We start from the raw sequence: 19,462 nt of genomic DNA, 5'->3' as shown, positions 1-19,462 counted from the left end.
TATTATTACATTGTCTTCCCCAAAAATTTAAACAATGTAACGTAACTAACAACATATTAGGTACTGAACATATATTTGTCAAAACACTAACATCCTTTTTTCACAATTTTTACTATTTTTTCATGAAATTCGGTATAGGAAATGTCATTCCTTCTTTGGCTTCAAAGAATGTATAGGATAGTACAATTTCTTCAACATTTTCCATTTTTGGATCATCAACAAACTCTGGATCAATGTAAAAAAATACTGGCATGTCAACCTTTAACAATACACATTAGATAACATAATCAAATGACTTCCTATCTCTATAATAGTGCAATTATTTTATTAAACCTACTTCTTCATATGGATTAAGTTGTTGTTCCTCGAAACAAAAACACTGAATTTTATTAAAATATTGTGCAGCTTCATATGGTACTACGTTATAAGTAGATATACCAGTGACTGGTACATTTAATGGATTTTTTGCTGTATAAAATGCTAAGGCAGTTTCTCCAGGAACAACTTTTATAAAATTTTGTTGTGGTTTGAAATTCCATTGCATCATGGCTGCTGTATCAGCATTAAATTTTATTTTTATCACTCTATCCTTAATAGGTTTCATTGAATGCACTTTGCTGTTATCGTGATTGGTTGATACAGTTCCACCATAATTATATGACTATTAAGAAAGTTTATTCTCAAACATCATAATGTCAAACGTAAGGCACATATTAAAATATGGATAGCATATTTTAAAAACAATGATAATTACCTGACAAAATATTCTATATAAAGGCACGGAAGCATAAGTAAAACCAATGACTAAAATACCAAATCCGCTCCAATATAAACGCGAAGAACGCATTCGTCTTTTGTGAGTCGCATCATAATATTGATTAAACAGAACTCGAGACACATTCGTATGTACTTGTCTTCTGTAGTAATTCAATATATTTTGATAGATTTTCGTGTGCATTTTATTTTCTCCTTTATTAATTTAACCTAAAAGTTTATGAAAACTTTTCAAGATCTACCATAAAGTAAATTTACCAAATGCAATATACAATTTGGTGAAAAAAGATTAATTTCATAACATAATTTGGTCATATTTATGAAAATTCGATTTAGTTTATCATATTGTTCTACAAATTTATGGACAATTGCTTGTTTAAAATGATAACCAAGTCTCTTTTGCGCGAGCAATGCCATCACTATCACTCGCAAGACTAGCAACCATAGAGATATAAAGATAGAATACGCAAATTATATGTTACCGTTTAAGTGGATACGATATGGCAATAGGAACAAAGCACTGCATAGAAATCGCTCCTGCCCTTGTCTAATCGAGCATGCACCGCATGCACACTACCGCCGCTCGTTGGTCGGTGTTAAGAGAGAGGGAGGAAATGACGTTCGCTCACGCTCATTGTTTTGGTTGTTCCCGGACTGGGGCTGCACCTTGCAGCCAAACGGCGGAAGCAATTCTACGCTAGCATTATAACAAGAATCTACAGCCAGAAACAAGTAGTCAATGCTAATTATCGCTAGTCTTTGGAACAAATTCCTCCTTCTCCAAACCCAGGAGGAAAAGAATCTTAAAGAAAAGATAGAAATATGACAAGATGCGGTAAGCAAATACAACATGTTTAAAGATACTTTCTTATCTATAATAGGAAAATCAATAGAGAAAAACAATAATCCGAGTAAAATTGACCGCAATCCACTCCGGAGAAACAATGGAATGGATGCAAACCCTGATGAAGCAAACAACAGACCCAGAAAAGAAGAAAGACAGATTTGATAAAACGAAGAGTGTGAGATGACCAGGCAATAAAGAAATTAAAACCTGATTAAATTAAGGAAAAATTCCACTATATAAAAAAGGGAGGTATGAAAAATTGAACAAAATTAAAACCTGATCTAAGAATATCGAAATCGAAGAACAATGAGAGGTCCGCGGCATGCATCGCCTTGCGCGGCTTCTGTCCATCACAACACCCAGTACGATAAACAAGCAACTGTAACGCTCCAAGGGTTCAAGTATCGGCATCAGCAAAGGTAATTACGCGTCAAGAAGAGTACGACTTATCATCAGCGGAAACTAACACTGTAAGAGGAATGCAGCAGCAAGGACTTCTGAAAAAGGAAAACTTCAACAACACGTCTACGAAAAGCACATCAGCGGAAAAAAGAAATCCTAATACTTTTGGAAGGACACCATCAGAAACAAAGATTGCAGCATCCGCAGAAATAATTACGTGCCAAACTCTGCGTTACTATGGAATAAACCGTCACGTGACAATTATACCATGATGGTCTTAGCATAAATAAGCGTAGCCACATAGAGCAAAGTTTAATTGAGTGAAGAATTGATCGAGAGTTAATATCAAGTTGAGTGAAGAATCGGTCAATAGTTAATATCAAGTTTAGTAAAGAGGTTAATTGAGTTGAAATTTAGTTGAGTGGAGTTGAGTTGAGATAAGAGTTAAGAGTTGAGTTGAGTTTTTCAGAGAATTAGTTAAGAGTGAACATCAGGAAGTAAATCTGAACAGTCAATTGTTTATCAGATCGTTAGTCGTTAATCAGGAGTTGAAAACATACAGTACGCGTGTTGAAATCAGTCAGTCTTCAAACAGTTATACTTAAACAATTTAATCAACATATCACTTAGTGCGATATTTCCAAAGTGCGATCGACAGTATATATAAACAAGGTAGGGATTTTATACATAGTAACACTCTTTTTTTTTTAAATTTCGGACTTGTAATACATTTATCGTTTGAATAAATTAGGCGCTGATTATTACTCTTAACGATCAAGAATTATTATTGTATATTTAATCAGGCATTCTTTAAGACTGTTAGACATTTAAAATGACCGTTCTCTGTGATAACTTGTGATCTCGTCGTGACTGAAAGAATCGCGCAGATTATGTTGCTTTCAATAACTGAAGACGCCTACGGATTTTTTGCATTTCTCCTCCCACTGTGAGCAGAAATATCTGCTCGTCTTTGGGTGAGATGTGCGAAGCCACATTGGTTGCCACAGAGAGTATTATTGTTACAAACAGTCTTGGTTCATGCTAAATGCCAAAAGCAAGAAGGAATCATAGAGCTGAAAACCATAATAGTAAAAAACGTGCAGAACATTGGTTTAAACGTTTGTTAGCTGTTAAAATTAAGAGAGAAGAAGAGAGGAATCGAAAGAATTAGGATTAACTATAAAGCAAATAGAAATTAGTTTTTTGCCGTCAATCTAGAGCTCCGTCGCCAGTAGTTTACGATAGCGATAATTATCCCTGTTTTATAACCTACATAGAGAATTATATCGGAACTTTGTTAATAAACATACAACTAAATGTATCGAATAAATTACCAATTAAGAAGATATTAAAAATCTTTATTTATTCCAAGAAAACTTTTATTTACCAGTCGTATTGATACGCTAGTTAACATTACTCTTATTGTCATATTAACAAATTAGAATATCAAGAATACAACAGTTTGGAAATTCAAAATAGTGTAGCGCTTTAGAAAGGCGCGACAAGTTTTTAAATCTACCCATCCAATCGTTCACCTTGTTTCGAAATAACGAACGAAAGACGAACTAATCGAAATAGTTTAACGACTATTTCTTGTGACAACAACTGCGCAAAATCAGTCACTGTGATAACAAACGAAACAAACACTTAAAGACTGAAAAATAGCGTTCTTACTTAAACCAGTCAGCAAATTCTTATTAGTAGTTTTTGTAAACAAAAAGACTGCAGATCTGATACAGGATCTGTTTTATTCAGTTATGTTAGCAGACTATCAGCAGAAATATCGACAGAAATCGAGTAGAGTTTGTACTAATTTGTATGGTCACGTAGGTGGCCGAAACAAAACAGACTCTGCGCAATGCAATTGGGCGGCGAAAAGACAGCAGAAATCGAGTAGATCCTGCACTTTCGGTTATTTAAACTTTAAATGGAATAGTGTATGCTGGCTTTTGAAAATCTAATTATTAATCTTTTCCATAGTATGATAGTTTAGAGTATAATAACTTCAATTGTGCATTAGTATCTCATCCCATCTCGCATTAAAGTATCTTATTTTAATGGCATTTTGTCATTAATAACAAAATCCGCAATCACTTAGTTACCAACCCAATAGATGATCTGTGGATGGCAAATCATTGCTTCTCGGGTATACAAACGCGTAAACTACATCCATAAATCAATAGAAAGACGTAGTATAGATAGTAGATAGTAGATAGATAGTAGATAGTCCAAACGTAACCCAAACGTAACCATCTCCGTCGTGTTTTCATTGGTTTGTAATGGGATTGTAATAGCTCAAAAAGCAAGGATGTCTCTGTTCTTTTATTATATGGACGCACTCCGTTTATTTTTTACGGCTGTTTACACCGTTGGACACCGTTGAACACCGTTGGACACCGTTAGATACCGTTGGATATCGCATGAACATCGTGGGATGCGTGCGTTTTAGCTCTAGATTGATAAACGCGAATTGCAGGGGGCGTAACAATCACTCTATCTCAGAAAGTGAGACAAGAAATTCCACATAATGTTAGATATGCCCTATGCTTAGTCAATGATAAAAGTAAAATTAATGTTGCTATTGTTATCGTTATCATTAATAAAAAGTAGTGTCATAGAAAGTTTATATGCAATATTTCTATATCTGGTTTGTAGTATTATATATCACTTTCTTAAACAATATCAGAGACTTTGGAAATTTGCTTCCTGGTAAGATGATACTAAAACGATACAGAAAACAGGAAAAGTTTATTCGAAAGTACTAGAATAGTTTATTGGACGGAGTCGTTGATTTGAACTCTACGTAGTTCATGACCGACATCTTGCCCGTCTCGGTGATTCGGCCGTCCAACGTGCGTATGTTTGATAGTTACAGAGTTTTACATGGTGGGAGTTGTGTAAGGTATTTTTCTATCTGGAAGTTTAACGCAAAGGTATCTTGATCGCAGATTAAGGTAAATTATAACGCGAAGGGTAATTCTAGTTGTTATATCGGTTATAGGATATAACAAGTTGTTTGCTTTAGTATAAATTGCCGACGAGCATAGATGGTGCAGCTGGAGAAGTGGTCTGTGGTGAATAAGGAGGAGCAGCAGGAGGATTAACCAGAAGAAGGAGAAGAACGTTTAATCGCTGATAAGGAGAGAATGTATTATTGTTGGTTGCGTGTAAGCGCGGAAGAAAAAGTGTGAAATAAAGGAATGATAGGGAGAAGTAGCGCGTGAATGTATAAATAAGATGTATAAATAAAAGTGTTTTGCGTGAAGCAGGTAGTGATAAAAGTATAAAAGTATAAGGTGAAAAGGTGTGCAATAAAGATGTGTATAGATGTAAATAAAATAAGGGCGTACCTAATCTGGATGTATGGAGAAGGAAATATAATAGCGAGGTTGATTTATGGTGGGAGTTTGTGAAAACATGGGTTAATTTTGTGAAAATTGTACAATATGTAAAAAGATTGTAGGTTAGACGCGTAGAAGTTGACATAAGTAAGAAAGGAATGAAAAGAGAGTATACAATGATAAATAGGTAATATGTAAGGCAATATAATTTTGTGGATGACAGAATGGATTTGTTTGGATTTTAGGAGATTAAAGAATAAATGAAGATACATTTAGAAGTCGCCGTTTATTTGACTATTGACCATAAATTGTGAAATTAGGGTTGAAATATAAATCATATGTAGAATAGTTTTGAAAGGTTAAGGATATTGTTGGGTTAAGAAACGTATGGAAGAAGAAATTGTGAAATGTATGGGTAATGGAATAGAATACTATTATGAAAGGTAGTAACTATAATCTGGTAATATATTAGTAAGGAATATCATGGTTGGAATTTTGTAATTAAACAGATACTATATGGAAAGTGATTAACGTTAATTTAATTTTATTTAAAGGAATGAAAGGTACTAGTAATAAAATAGAATGTTATTATCAAAGGTAGTAATTATATAGAATTATAGGAAATATAGTGGTAATTACAGTAGATTATAAGTGTAGATGAGATTTATGGCACAATACTGAGACAGACATGGAAGGAAAATGAATCCATTGGAATAAGATTGAGTGGAAGGAAATGCAGAAAGGAAATTGTGGAGAAGCTTAATTTTATTTGAGAAAGGCAAAATGAAGAAAGCAATGTGAAAAATAAGAAAGAAAAATGAAAGAGGACATGGCAATTTAATAAGTGGTAAATGGATGGTGAATGGAAAAAAGGATATAGAATAATAGGAGGATCTCTAAAATATTTTTTTTGATGAAGGACTCTTTTGACGACTCGTAACCTTTTGTTAACGTGTTTGATTCTTGAGATTGCGGAGCCCTGCTGTTGTTTGCAGGGAGGCCGCTCGTTTTTTCATCCCGGGATCTTCTCCCTGGAGTGGCGTGTTCAAACCAACTCAAGATAGTGAAAGGTAACTGATTTTGTTCCCGTAAACAATTTTTATTGTACATTTGTTAGATGAATAAAGAAGAGAGTACCGCCGCCATTTGACATGCTTAGCCTTATAGGGATGCGTGAATTATTAAATTAATGCATGAATAAAGGAGAGAAATGTGGAAGCGCTGTGATATATAAATTAGTAAAATATAAATAAAATGATGAAAATGACTAAATAGATGCAAATAAATGCAGGTAATATGGAAGCGGTGGTAAGTAAAAATAATAAAAAAAATTAAAACAACAATAATAATAATAATAATAAATGTGAAGAAGATGGAGAGGAGGATGGAATATGTGTGAGTAAAATGAAAGTAATATAGAAGTACTGAATGGAGCAAAAATAATAAAAAATAAAGGAAGTGGAGAGAATGATGAAAGATGTATGTGTGATAATTATATGAAATGTGGAGGGCTGTGTATGTGTATATAAGGTAAAAATAACATGGATGTACTTGTTATATGTATATATAATAATTATAAATAAAGTGTAGATAGCGGCGATGTAATAAATATGTAATAAATATGAAATACATATATTTAAAACAGAAAGAAGGACAGAATATGTATGAATAATATGAAATATAAATAGTGGTGATGTAATATATATGTAATAATGATAAGAAATTGATAACAGAAAATGTAGAAAATTAGCGACGTGTTTATTCTATAGGAAAATGGCGAATGTACGATTATGTTATCTTACTCCACATACATTCTGGCATACTATATATGCGAAATGTAAATGAAATAAATATAGATAAAAGAAATACAAAGACAGATAAAAAAATATAAATGGAAGAAATACAAATATAAATAAAATAAAATAGATACAGATATAAATAAAATAAATGTAAATGTAGATAAGGAAATAGAAATACAAGAAATATAGGTATAAATATACACAAAAGAAATATTGATAAAAGATTTCAGATAGTGAAGAATACATTATTTGTATTGTTGCTTAGCAGTGATGAAGACGTAATAGAGAAATGATTTTAGTATCGTTTGTTTTTGAAATATGTTTGGAAATGAGAGAAATGTGTTAAGACGAGGGTAGCAGAATATACGTATAATAAATATGTCTGAGAAGGATTGGAAGTATGGGCATCTGATGTTCCTTCACTCGAATTTGTCATGGTGGGTACGGCTGTTTATTGTTACAAATAGGTCGGTGCAAGAGATTACAGGTAATCGCGACGAACGGACGGTCGAGAGGTCGATGACGATGGAGTCAGGTTCAGGAACGAATCCACGGCCAACAGGACGGCGAACTCAACCTGATACACTATTTTCGTTTTACTCAACGTGAAAGTAATGCTCCGTTCAGTAAGCTCCCTCAGCTAACTCTCTCTCGATAACTCAGTATCCAACTCAGTAACTAACTCAATCAGCAACTCGATCAGCAACTGTGTCAACTGTGTCTTAGTCCAAATGGACCTACCCTTATATAGTCTTCTCCTCACCTCTCGGGTTAATCTTTGTTTTAAGGCGAGCTGCATAATTATTTCATACCTCTGTTGTTACACGTCCATCCCGTGACCGTGGCTACGCTCGGTGACTTATTATGTCACTTCGAACCCAAGCCCATCGTCATAAACCCTGAGTACCCTTAATCGGATTAGCGCCTTACAACTATCACTTGGTTTTATTGCTTAAGGGTCGCTATAATAAATGTCTGGGCTAGGATATTGGGGGTTTTTTCAATCATTCCAACAGAGAGGCCCCGATGTTCTTTCATCTCCGACAAATATAAATAAGGTGGAGAGAAGGAGAGACGATGGGCGAATAGAATGAAATTAAGATTGCGGTAATAATGTATATGCGTATATGTCCGGGATTTGGAGTGGCCGTCAGTTTATGACTGGGACAATACATCTCCCTCTTTTGGGAAAGATCGAATTGTCTACCTCCCCAAGCTGTAAACCTTACGATACTGACCTCATTAAGAGGTTAAAAAACATCTTAAATGCCCGATTGGTCAGGTATAGGTAAACAGCAGGCAACACCAGAGGATGCACGCCCACGAGAGGACAATAAACCATGGAAAACCCGGGGACGGAAAGTCAGCATATAAGGACGAGACGAAGCTTCTGGGGAGAGTAGCAATAACATCTTACCACAGTCTTCATCAGAGCGTCATACTACAATGTATTCAGTCTCAATAATATCGTATAACCGAGCTCATCGTTTTGCAATTTATTGGCGATTTATGAAATTTGGGGATCGCGACGTTGTTCCGCTAATAGCTAATCTCCTAAGATTTCGGCCAGATTAATTTCTTTATCTGTGACTTTGTTAATTATACTGTGATCCATGTCTATGGGATTCCGCTAGAAGAAATCTACGTGAGCCATTCGTTTACCTTCTCGGTACATAATGTCAAGGGTAAAAGTTCGTAAGTAAGCCCACCACCTATAAACCCCATCATTTAAATTTACTTTGTTACTGGATGCCTTCAAGGAATTATAATCAGTGGCGACAAGAAATTCTCGTCCATGTCGATAGTGGCGAAGGTGTTTGACGGCGTTTACAACTGCTAACGTCTCTAATTCATAGGAATGATATCTAGATTCCGCAGGGCTAGTTCTTTTACTGTAATATTCTACTACTCTGTTTTTACCTTCAACCTTATGCATCAAAATAGCCCTATATCCATCCGAACTAGTGTCAGTGTGTAGTTCTATCGGATAATTAGGGCTAAATATCATTAACACCGGCGCGTCAGTCAAGGTGGAAATTACCTTTTGCCTTATCTTTGCGTGTGTATCTGTCCAGGTTATGTTTTTGTTACCGGAGGTAAGTGTATATAGAGGTTTCATTACTTGTGAAAATTTAGAGACGAATTTTCGGAAGTAAGAGGCTAGGCCTATGAACTGTCTAAGCTGTGTGACGGTTGTTGTCGCAGGTAAAGAACTCAAGGCTCATATTTTACCAGGGTTAGAGCGAACTTCTCCGTTTTGAATCACATATCCCAAGATAGAGTATCAATGTCTTTAGAAAAGAGCATTTGGAAAAATTAAAAGAGAATCCGGCTTTTACGTAGGTATATAAACCGTGTCCAATCTTTCTATGGCTTGATCCATCGAGTCGGCAATAATTAGGACGTTATCCAGTAAACAACAACGTACAAATAGGCGAGGTCGTCTAAGGCATTGAAAATGGCCTTATGAAAAACGGACGGTACATTTTTTTTTAATCCAAACGGCATCGTTATATGCTCGTATTGCCCGTCGGGGGTAACAAATGTTGTACACTCCGTAGAATTAAAATGAATAAAGTATCTCGCTTTTTGCAACCTCGTGATTTGATCCGCAATAAGAGGTAGAGGATACCGATCCGCGACCGTATCTTCATTTAGTCCTCGAACATCTGCATATAATCTATCTGAGGAATCTTTCTTCTCCACGAGTAACATAGGGCTCGCAAACGGTGAATTACTAGGCCTTATGATTTTGCTCGAACTAATCCGCTCATTCTCTCACGTGCTATTCTGCGCTCTTCCTCGCTAAGTCTATAAGGACTTCTTTGTACGGTCATGTCAGGGCCAATTAATCGTATTTCCAACTGGCTTGTATTTACGCGAGTACGTAGGAAACCCGTAACGGATGAATCTTTAAATTTTCGAGAAGAGAAATTAATCGACTTTTATCATTCCCACATACGTCAATGTCAACTTCAATAATATCGATCTCGTTTTCAGCGGTCTTGTTACAAACGTTAATTAATTTTGTTTTACACATAGCGAGGCTATTTTTTGCAACATTACGTTAAAAATTGGACTTAAAATTTCACGGTCAATCACGATATCATATTTTAAATAACTATCAGCAAGGACATGAGAATTTATCTACAATATAAAACCATTGGTACATACAATGGACAAGATTTGAGATGTACGTTTAATACGAATATTTCTTATTCTTCGCTTTACTACTATATCATTCGTTCTTTTGTCAGAAAATCTCAAGACTATGGATTCTTTAATTAGTGAATACTCGGCTCCAGAATCGGAGTAAAATGGAAACGACTCATCCAGATGATTTGATTTACCAGTTGACGCTTTCACTACGTAGAAGTCGATTTGACACTCGTTATTGAAATTATAGTTTCCTTTCAGGGCGCTGCTTTGTAAAGGATTTTCCTCCATAATCAGATTGACGGCTGCGCACCATGCAGCGAGGTCGGAACCCACGGTTTCAGGGTTAAAACACGGGAGTGAGAATGGTTCCGCACTCGATTTTTGCACTAGCGACTGAATTAACTCGCGCACGATGGTCGCAAGTTCTTGCACTGTTATAACCGGCACTGATCCCACTTCTGATGTCGGGTTCACACTATGATTAGGGTTGGGGTTAGGGGCGTGAAACGAATCTTCATTTGGATTAGGCATTGTTATTATATGTTGAAGGTCACCGCTTTTAAGAAAACTCTACATCTGGTCTTTTTAGCTTTCTAAAGCACTGAAGCCATCGACAGCGCATAGACAAAAGACTGCGACGAAGGCAGACCATAAACAGTCAACAGGCGACGTTGGCTTCGGGGTTTTTCAGTTATAGAGTAACACTGCTAGCGTGCGGATCTGGACCTGCTCATATTATTATTTCAATTTTTTGTACTTTTCACTTCCGTATTTCAAATATATTTTTCTACCTTATAATTTATCCACGCGTCTCTCTCATTATACATCTAATAACCTCAACATTATACAATAGAGAAGATATTCAATAATGCAAATACGAGTATTATAAAATTGGACAAATAACCGTAGTAATGAGACACTCGAGATGACAATGACAATGATCCTAGGTTCAATAACGAATCCGCGGTCAACGGGATAACAAAATGCGCCTTCTTCCAAAGTCCAAGTTGTACCCACTTCCATGTCTACGGTACAAGTGTTACTCAACTAACTCTTTGTTAAAACATAGAATATCCACCGAGCGTAAAGACACTATGTAACTCGCTAACGCGACCTCGCGAGAGAATGACTCTCCGTCACGATGATGCTGTAGAGGAGAAACTATATTGGGGTGTGTCTAAGGACACGAGATCATCGGATTCGTGGAGCGATGCCTTCGTTCGGAAAGTGAGGGAAATTGACGTTGCTGTTAATTGGTTACTGTGGAGATGCATCGACATCCGGTATTCACCTTACCCGGAGAATAGGGTCTGCGTGTGGCGAGCCACGGGACAGAGACCGTTGGGATGTTTACTGTCGAGTGTCGCTACAACTATTTCTTTAAGGAGAGCTATACTATTACTCCATACCTTTGTTAGACAAACGTTCATCCCTTGACCGCGGCTACGTTGGCGACTGATTGTCGCCTCGAGCCCAAGCTCATTGTTACAAATCTCGAATAAATACAATCGAATTGAATGGCAATTGATTAATTACGGCTATGATAGAATCTAGATTACAATATTACGGGATTTTCCCAAAATTCCAAAGGAAGGCTCCGGTGTTCTTTCATCTCCGACATATATATGTAATAAATAAAAATAAAATGGGTAGAGTATGAGATTGTGTATGGATAAAATGAAATTAGTATAACGGCTGTGGAATATAGAAAAAGAAATAGAAATAAAATGAAGAGAGTGATTGATGGTGTATGAATGGGATGTAGGTAAAATGGCAGAAGCGTAATATATATGTAATAAACATAAATAATTTGTGAAGAATAAGAACTGGTGTATGAATGAAGTGAAATTAAGATGGCGGTAAATTAAGATAGTGGTAGGTATATATGATAAATATAAATAAAAAGTATAGAATGAGAGATTATGAATAAAATGAAAATAAAATGGCGGCGGTGGTATATATGTGTAATAATTATAAATAGAATAGGAAAAATGATTGAATATGTATGAATGGAATAAAATTGAGATGGCGGTATGTATGAATAATGAATATAGAGAAAATGAAGAGTAGGAACGAAGGAAATGTACATGATTGGAAAGAGATTAAGATGGCAGTAATGGTAGATATATAACAAATATGAGTACATACGAGTGAAGGACTGAGGGTGGATGAATGGGATGAAAGTAAGATGACGGTAGTAAAATATATATACAATAAATATAAATAAGATGGAGAGAAGGACGGTATATGTTGAAGCAATATGAAATTAAGATGACGGAAATAGGAAGTATATATAATAAATATAAGTAATGTGGTGTCACGTCTCACGCTCCACACAAGCCGTAACGTAAGACAGAAAAGGGATACGTCGTAACTCGCAAATAGCACGAGCCACAACTCTAGGCGAATGGAATTAAAAACAGAAAACTTAAGGAAAATAAAGGATACTATGCGTATAAATACTTTAATATCGCAATAAATTAATAAACAAATACACAACAATATTATTGAACAAAATAAAAATCTAACTAAGAATATCGAAATCGAAACAATGAACAATAAGATGCCCACTGATACGCGTTGCCTTGTACGCGCTCTTCCCACCACAATACACAGTACAATAAGCAGGTAATGAAAGTTGAGAGGCTGCAAGCTTCTCACACAGCATCAGCAGTGACAAACAACTGGCACGCGCCAAAGGATCAGGTATAGGCATCAGCGAAGATAACCACGTGTTCAGCAAAGTATGACTTATCATCAGCAGAAACTAATACTGCAAGAAGAATGCAGCACCGAGGACTTCTAAAAAAGGAAAACTTCAATAATATTTCTACGAAAACCATATCAGCTGAAACCCTAATACTTTTGGAAGGACGCTAGCAGAACCAAAGAATGCAGCGTCCGCAGAAGTAGTCACGTACCAAAACTCCGCGCTACCATGCAATAGTCCGTCACGTGATAATTAGTCCATGATAATCTTAGTATAAATAAGGGTAGCCACTTAGAGACAAGGAGTCAGAAAGAAAGTTAAAAGAAAGCCAGTTAGTTGAAATTTTGTTGGGAGTCAGTTAAAAGAAAGCCAGTTAGTTGAAATTTTGTTGGGAGTCAGTTAAAAGAAAGTCAGTTAGTTAAAATTTTGCCAAGAGGCAGTCAGTCAGTTAAATTGAGTAAAGAATTGGTCGAGAGTTAATATCAAGTTTAGAAGAACAGTAGTCCTTCCGAAGCCGAGAATTGTCTTTAATCTAGTCTTTCAATAACGTCAAGAAGTAAAACCGACCGCAAACGATTCATACAGTCAGTCTTTCAACAACCCCGCTGACCGAAAGCATGGATCCGGTGCTGCTGGAGAACGTGATCGGGACTCTGTTCCCAAGGCGGGATGATAACTACGCGTCGTCACCCGTCCCCCCTCCCTCTTCCACGACATGGACGGAGGATCTCGGAGTGACGGAGGAAGAGTTGCTGGAGGCGGCGAAGAGGATGGCATCCCGCGACGTGGCACCGGGTCCGGACGGAATCCCAGGCCGAGTTTGGGCGGAGTCGATCGACACCTTGGCTCCCCGTTTGCGGCATCTGTTTACCAGATGTCTGAAGGAGGGCGCCTATCCGCGAACGTGGCGCACGGCGAGACTCGTGCTACTGCGTAAGGAAGGTCGGCCGCCGGACTCGCTGTCCGCGTACAGGCCGATATGCCTTCTGAATGAGGTGGGCAAGCTGTTCGAGCGGGTGATTGCCGCCCGTCTGGAGGCGCACATGTCGAGGCGGACACCCGGCTGGCACGACAGCCAATACGGATTTCGCCGAGGCCGCTCGACGGTGGACGCGGTGAAGAGGATGAGGTCGATCGCGGAGGACATGTTCCGTCGAGAAGGGGTGGCGCGCTGGCCGTCTCCTTGGACGTTACGAACGCGTTCAACGCCATCCCCTGGGCCAGGATAGTGGAAGCGTTGCAGCACTTTGACGTGCCGGCGTACCTCGTCGGAATCATCAGGGCTTACCTGAACGACAGGTGGATCATCTACGCCGGCCAGAACGGCGAAGAGGAGAGGAGACCGGTGGAGCGCGGCGTGCCACAGGGTTCTGTACTGGGACCGATCCTGTGGATCACGGCCTACGACTCGGTGCTCCGATGTCCGATGCCGCCGGGCACAGGCACGATATGCTACGCGGACGACACTTTGGTGCTGGCAGGCGGACGCTGGTGGTACGATACCGTGTGCTTGACCGAGACGGCGGTGGCATACGCGGTACGCGCCATAAGGAGGCTCGGTTTGAGCGTGTCGCCGGCCAAATGCGAGGCCTTGTGGTTCTTCGATCGACGCCGGAGAGGAACACCACCGGAGGAACTGTCGACGCTCGTGATCAACGAAGAAAAGGTGCCGGTAGGACGCCGAATGAAGTACCTGGGCTTGACCATCGACAGCGAATGGACGTTCGGGCCACACTTCGAGGACTTGGTCCCAAGGGTGACAGCCGCGGCGAACGCCTTATGCGGCTTACTGCCAAACATCGGCGGCGCGGGACTGGGAGTCCGCCGACTCTACGAGGGAGTGGTCCGATCGCGAGTCCTCTACGGAGCTCCGGTCTGGGCCGAAGATCTGTCGGTGAGTCGTCGCAGCCTGACCTTGGTGAGGAGACTGCAAAGAACGACCGCCATCCGTATAGCGCGAGGCTACAGGACCGTGTCTTACGCGGCGGCGACCGTGTTGGCCGCGTCCCCTCCGTTTGAGCTGCAGGCCCTGGCACTCCGTCGGGTGTACGAACACCGGAGGGCCCTGATTGCCAGCGGGGATGCGACGCCGACGTCGGTGGACGTCCGGGAAGAAGCGAAGCTGGAGATTTGGGAGCGCTGGCGCTCTCTACTCATGGAAGAGGATACCGTGCGACCGCATCGCGCCGTGCGCGCCGTGCTTCCCAACTGGGAAGAGTGGAGAGATCGAGGCGGTGTTCCGCTTACATTCAGAACGACGCAGGTGCTCACCGGTCACGGAGTGTTTGGCGAGTACCTGCTCAAGATTCGGCGCGAGGTGACGTCCACCTGTCACCACTGTGAGGAGGAGGAAGACACTGCGCAGCACATGTTGGAATTCTGTCCGGCGTGGGAGGTCTCGCGACGCGTCTTGCGACTCGAAATCGGCGAGAGATTGGCCCCGGATGCTATAATTGCGGCAATGCTCAGGGGTCGCCAGGAATACATTGCCGTGCGCACCTACTGTGAGAAAGTGATGCTCACGAAGGAGCGAGCGGAAAGAAGGCGGGAAAGAACTCTGCATCCTAGCAGAACTCAGAATCGAGCGGTTGCCGCGTCGTCGACGCGCTAGAAGGATCCGATCCAGGGAATGAGGCGTTAGGGGCGTGATCTCCCCTAGTGGCCTTTGTGTGTGACAAGGAGGCCTCCCCGTTAATACCATCATCGGGGAGATAGACGACGAGGAGCACCCGGTAGAATTTGCAAGAGACCCCGGGTGCCCTTGCAGAGCCGTCGAGAAGACCACCGTGGAGTTTTAGTCGGTAAGAGTCCGACACTACTCGTCTGTTTGTAACAGTGAGTGTCCATGAGGATTTCTCCACGAAAAAAAAAAAAAAAAAAAAAAGTCCGGGTGTAACCCTAGATAAGTGCTACTTTAAACGAGCAGCTATCACTCTCTCGAGCAGCGCGTCGGCCTCATCCAACAGATACTCCGGCCTAAAGGCCGAGGGTAAATCCAGAGATCGCCTCGGCTTCGGAAGAAGAACCATTCGTCCCTCCCTCCATTGGCCGGAGAATTCGCCCCAGGCAAGACACCTGTTGAACAGGCGGGCTAGACTCTGTCGGGACCCGAATCGTTACACGTTCCGATCCTCCCTACGGCCCCCGGCAACTCTTCCTCTGACATCCCCAGTTCCGTATTCCAGTCCTCCGCAAGGCGCGGAGAACTTAAGAGGCGTTCCTCCTCTTTCTCCTTGGGAAACAGAGTATCGACGACCCCTTCCAGGAACTGAGGGTGCATTGCCTCTGTCGCGTGATGCGGAGTTCTTTCAACACCACCCTGTAAGGACGCCCCCACGGGTCGGAATCGAGAGTGGTCAGGAGTTCGTCCCAGGCCCGCTCCTTCGCTCCTCTGATAGACCTCTGTAGAGACCCCCGCGCTTCGCGATAGGCCTGGTACAAGCAGGCCACAGTGATCTCGTCTCCTCTCCTCCCGCGCTGGGCTCGGGTGTACTGGCGTCGCGAGCAGATACACGCCTCTCGTAGACGCGCTATCTTCTGGGACCACCATACCGGCACGGCGCGGAGCTCCAGCTTGCGGCATACATGAGTTGCACGAGGCGGGCATGTCGCGCTTCAGTCGGACAGCTCCCGCCTCTGTCCGTTCGTCCGCAGGTCTGTCCCCCTAGGCGATGGCTATTGTGGCCGCCGCCATAAAGTCCTTATCGCGGTGGGTCGAGCCCCACCGCAGCAATTTCATCCGCCCTCCCGGTTGGCGCACGGGCCAACTGGGTCACTGGACGGGTCACCCATAGCCACGTCTATCAGGATGTAGAGATGGTGCGAGAGCGTCTCTTCCTCGGACACCTGCCATCCCGAAACACGGCCGCGGCATTCGTCCAAGTATGATCCAGGATGGTTTTGTCCCGCTACTCTATGTACGTGCTGGACGACCTCCGATTTGTAAGTTGGAGATTCGGCCCGGTCGCGCATTCCAACACCACGTGCCCCCTTCCATTGGTCTTACAGGAACCCCACGCCGTAGCATGAGCGTTAAGGTCTCCGAATGCCAGGGATGAATGAGCTTGCAGACGCATTGCGCAAGCCGCATGTCTATCCAGAAAAACGGCGTACTCCGTCAGTCCAACACTGGGGACGCATACACGACCACCACGGCTAAGTCCTCCAAACGTTCCGCTACCAATACTTGTCCCCGCTTTATTCGTTGACGCCGGCGCCGATATTCAGGGTTTTCTGTATGACGCGGCGCCGAAATGCACAATTTGTTTCATGGGGCGGCGTCCGAATGCATAGTCTGCTTTGTGGAGCGGCATAGCGTCAGGTTAGACTGTTCAATACGATCGCAATTTTTTACTTTGATCTCAATTTATAGCAAAATAACAAAAGCTATACGATTGCTGTTGAGTTCAATGAATGCCGTGGACTTCAGCTAATAAGTTGATGTACATTTGTTTGGCAATATCAATTTGCATATATCTGTAAATGTTAAGTAAAGCTAATGGGACCAGCTTTGGCCCTAATTTTGGAGTACACTTTTCGATTTTTCTCAAAAAGTAGAGGTCTGACGCCAATTCTGACTACCGCAAGCAATTCTGTGAACATTTTACTATAAGAAACGTTCATAGTGCGAATTAAAAAATTTTTCAATTCCATACAGGAAAAAAAGTCATGCATGTTCGTCGGAGAATGACAGCACGCGTAAGAAACATGCACGACGAAAATAGTGTTAGGTTACGTTAAATTTTTAAAATGGACTGAGAAAAGGCCAGTATGTATGCTAACTACTTCCAAAAATGTTATTGTTCAGGGAAAAAATAGTAAACTAAACCCAGACACTGTTTTTTCATAATAATTCTAAAAAAGCGGTTGATCTATCCGATCAGATGTCATCCTATTATAGTTATTTGCGCAGAACCGTAAAATGGTATAGAAAAATTGTAATAGAATTAATATGTAGGACTTGCCTCGTAAATGCGTGGTATGTACATAGAAAATAGGGTACTAAAAGTATCAAAATGTTAAAATTTTGCGATAAAATTATTGATCACCTTTTAAGTACAGTGAATCCACTCAGAGAAGCAATGCCAAGTGGAAATCAAGTACTGCCCAAAAAACATTCACATTTTCTGCAGTCGTACCAAGGGCCCGCGAGTAAGACGAGACGGCGGTGTAAACAATGTTATAAACGCATTTCTAGAAGGGTAAAAGGTAAAGAGTATGCCGCGAGTAAAGCCAAAAAAATTAACAGCCGGCACTCTGTTTAACATGTTTTAGGAAATGGCATAAAAGAGGGAAATAATTATTTTAAGTTTAAAATATTGAATTGTTATGCTTTTACTATTGAATGTTTATAATGTTGAGATAAAATAACATAAACCTATTTTGTATTACCTATTTTGTGAAATACAAATGTGACCCACCGTGATGCACGTCTGCGTCAACGTGTTAATCACCGAACAGATGAGGTTGCCGCTAATCCCAGTCCAAAAAATGGTGACCGAGTTGTGCAAGTCCCCCATGCCTTGAAACTCGTCGGGCACTCGGTGTGGCTCAGCCGCTACCGGCAGGCTGACTCTCCGCTCCACCAGGCTCTGAAACATTATGTCCTGCGCATGGCCGGAGTGGTTGAGGTTAGTCTGTAGAAGTTTACTTACGTTGGCGAGGGACCTGTATCCATGGGCCTCTCGAAATTGTGTTCCTAACGGTCAGCCCGGGTGACTCCATCTTCTCTCGTTTTCGTAACGCACGCTTTCCTTCAGGCGTGCATTCTCCCTCTCTCTTTCCTTCTGCTCCCTCTCTATCTCTCGGATGCTGGCTGGAGCCCTGAGGGCAGCGGTCGTACGCTGCTGAAGCTCAGCGCTGACTGCCCTAGCCTTACAGGACACCTGCTGCAGTCTTCTCACATACGTTCCTTTCAAGTTCCTCGAGGTGGACGCAATACGCTCCACCTTCTCCATCTTGCGCATCAATTCCGCGTCAAGGTCGGCAGTTATTCGGCCGATTATACTCTCTCTATATTTCGCCAACGATGATACTGATTCGGAGACGGCAGCGGCGCTTCTCCCCCTTTTTCCTGAGTCGTCGCGGTTTTTTCACTTTCAAATTCGAACTCGAGCTCCTCCTTCTCTCCCGCGTATGTTCCATTCTTCTAACGTTCCGTTCCGTCCTAACGCAGTCGCGTTGACAGGGTAAGGCAACGATATATCATCGTAGGACTTCCTGCCTCCACGTCATAAAGGAAATTTGTCCTAGAAGAATCCCAGATCGCTCCCTCCCATCGCCTCCGATATATTGGAGTTCCTCCTGCTAGTTTCTTTCTGTACTTCCTCACCAGACGCAGAAGCACGCCCGGGAGCTTAGCGGTTCACCCCCAAACGGCCGTGGTCGTATTACTACCTTACCACCACCACCTACGCCGGTACTAGGGTCT

The 19,462-nt window shown here is 41.3% G+C and overlaps 1 protein-coding gene and 1 long non-coding RNA gene across 2 annotated transcripts; one reads left to right on the top strand and one right to left on the bottom strand.

Annotated features, from left to right (window-relative positions):
* Window positions 1–54: 54 nt before the first annotated feature.
* On the bottom strand, window positions 55–1,404 carry LOC122571163 (cytochrome c oxidase assembly protein COX11, mitochondrial). Its single transcript, XM_043734551.1, has 4 exons — window positions 1,257–1,404; window positions 755–984; window positions 338–661; window positions 55–259 (listed from the first exon to the last, which is right to left on the bottom strand). The coding sequence occupies exons 2-4, from the start codon at window positions 956–958 to the stop codon at window positions 113–115; spliced, it is 675 nt and encodes a 224-aa protein (XP_043590486.1). The 5' UTR covers window positions 959–984; window positions 1,257–1,404; the 3' UTR covers window positions 55–112.
* A 2,725-nt stretch (window positions 1,405–4,129) lies between these two features.
* On the top strand, window positions 4,130–7,012 carry LOC122571164. The gene is made up of 2 exons (XR_006317979.1): window positions 4,130–4,977; window positions 5,049–7,012. It is a non-coding gene; the product is annotated as an uncharacterized LOC122571164 (long non-coding RNA).
* The last annotated feature ends 12,450 nt before the right edge of the window (window positions 7,013–19,462 follow it).

The sequence above is a fragment of the Bombus pyrosoma genome, linkage group LG9 (assembly GCF_014825855.1).
Source record: "Bombus pyrosoma isolate SC7728 linkage group LG9, ASM1482585v1, whole genome shotgun sequence".
NCBI classification, from domain to species: Eukaryota; Metazoa; Arthropoda; class Insecta; order Hymenoptera; family Apidae; genus Bombus; species Bombus pyrosoma.
This window is presented reverse-complemented; position numbering and strand designations above follow the sequence as displayed.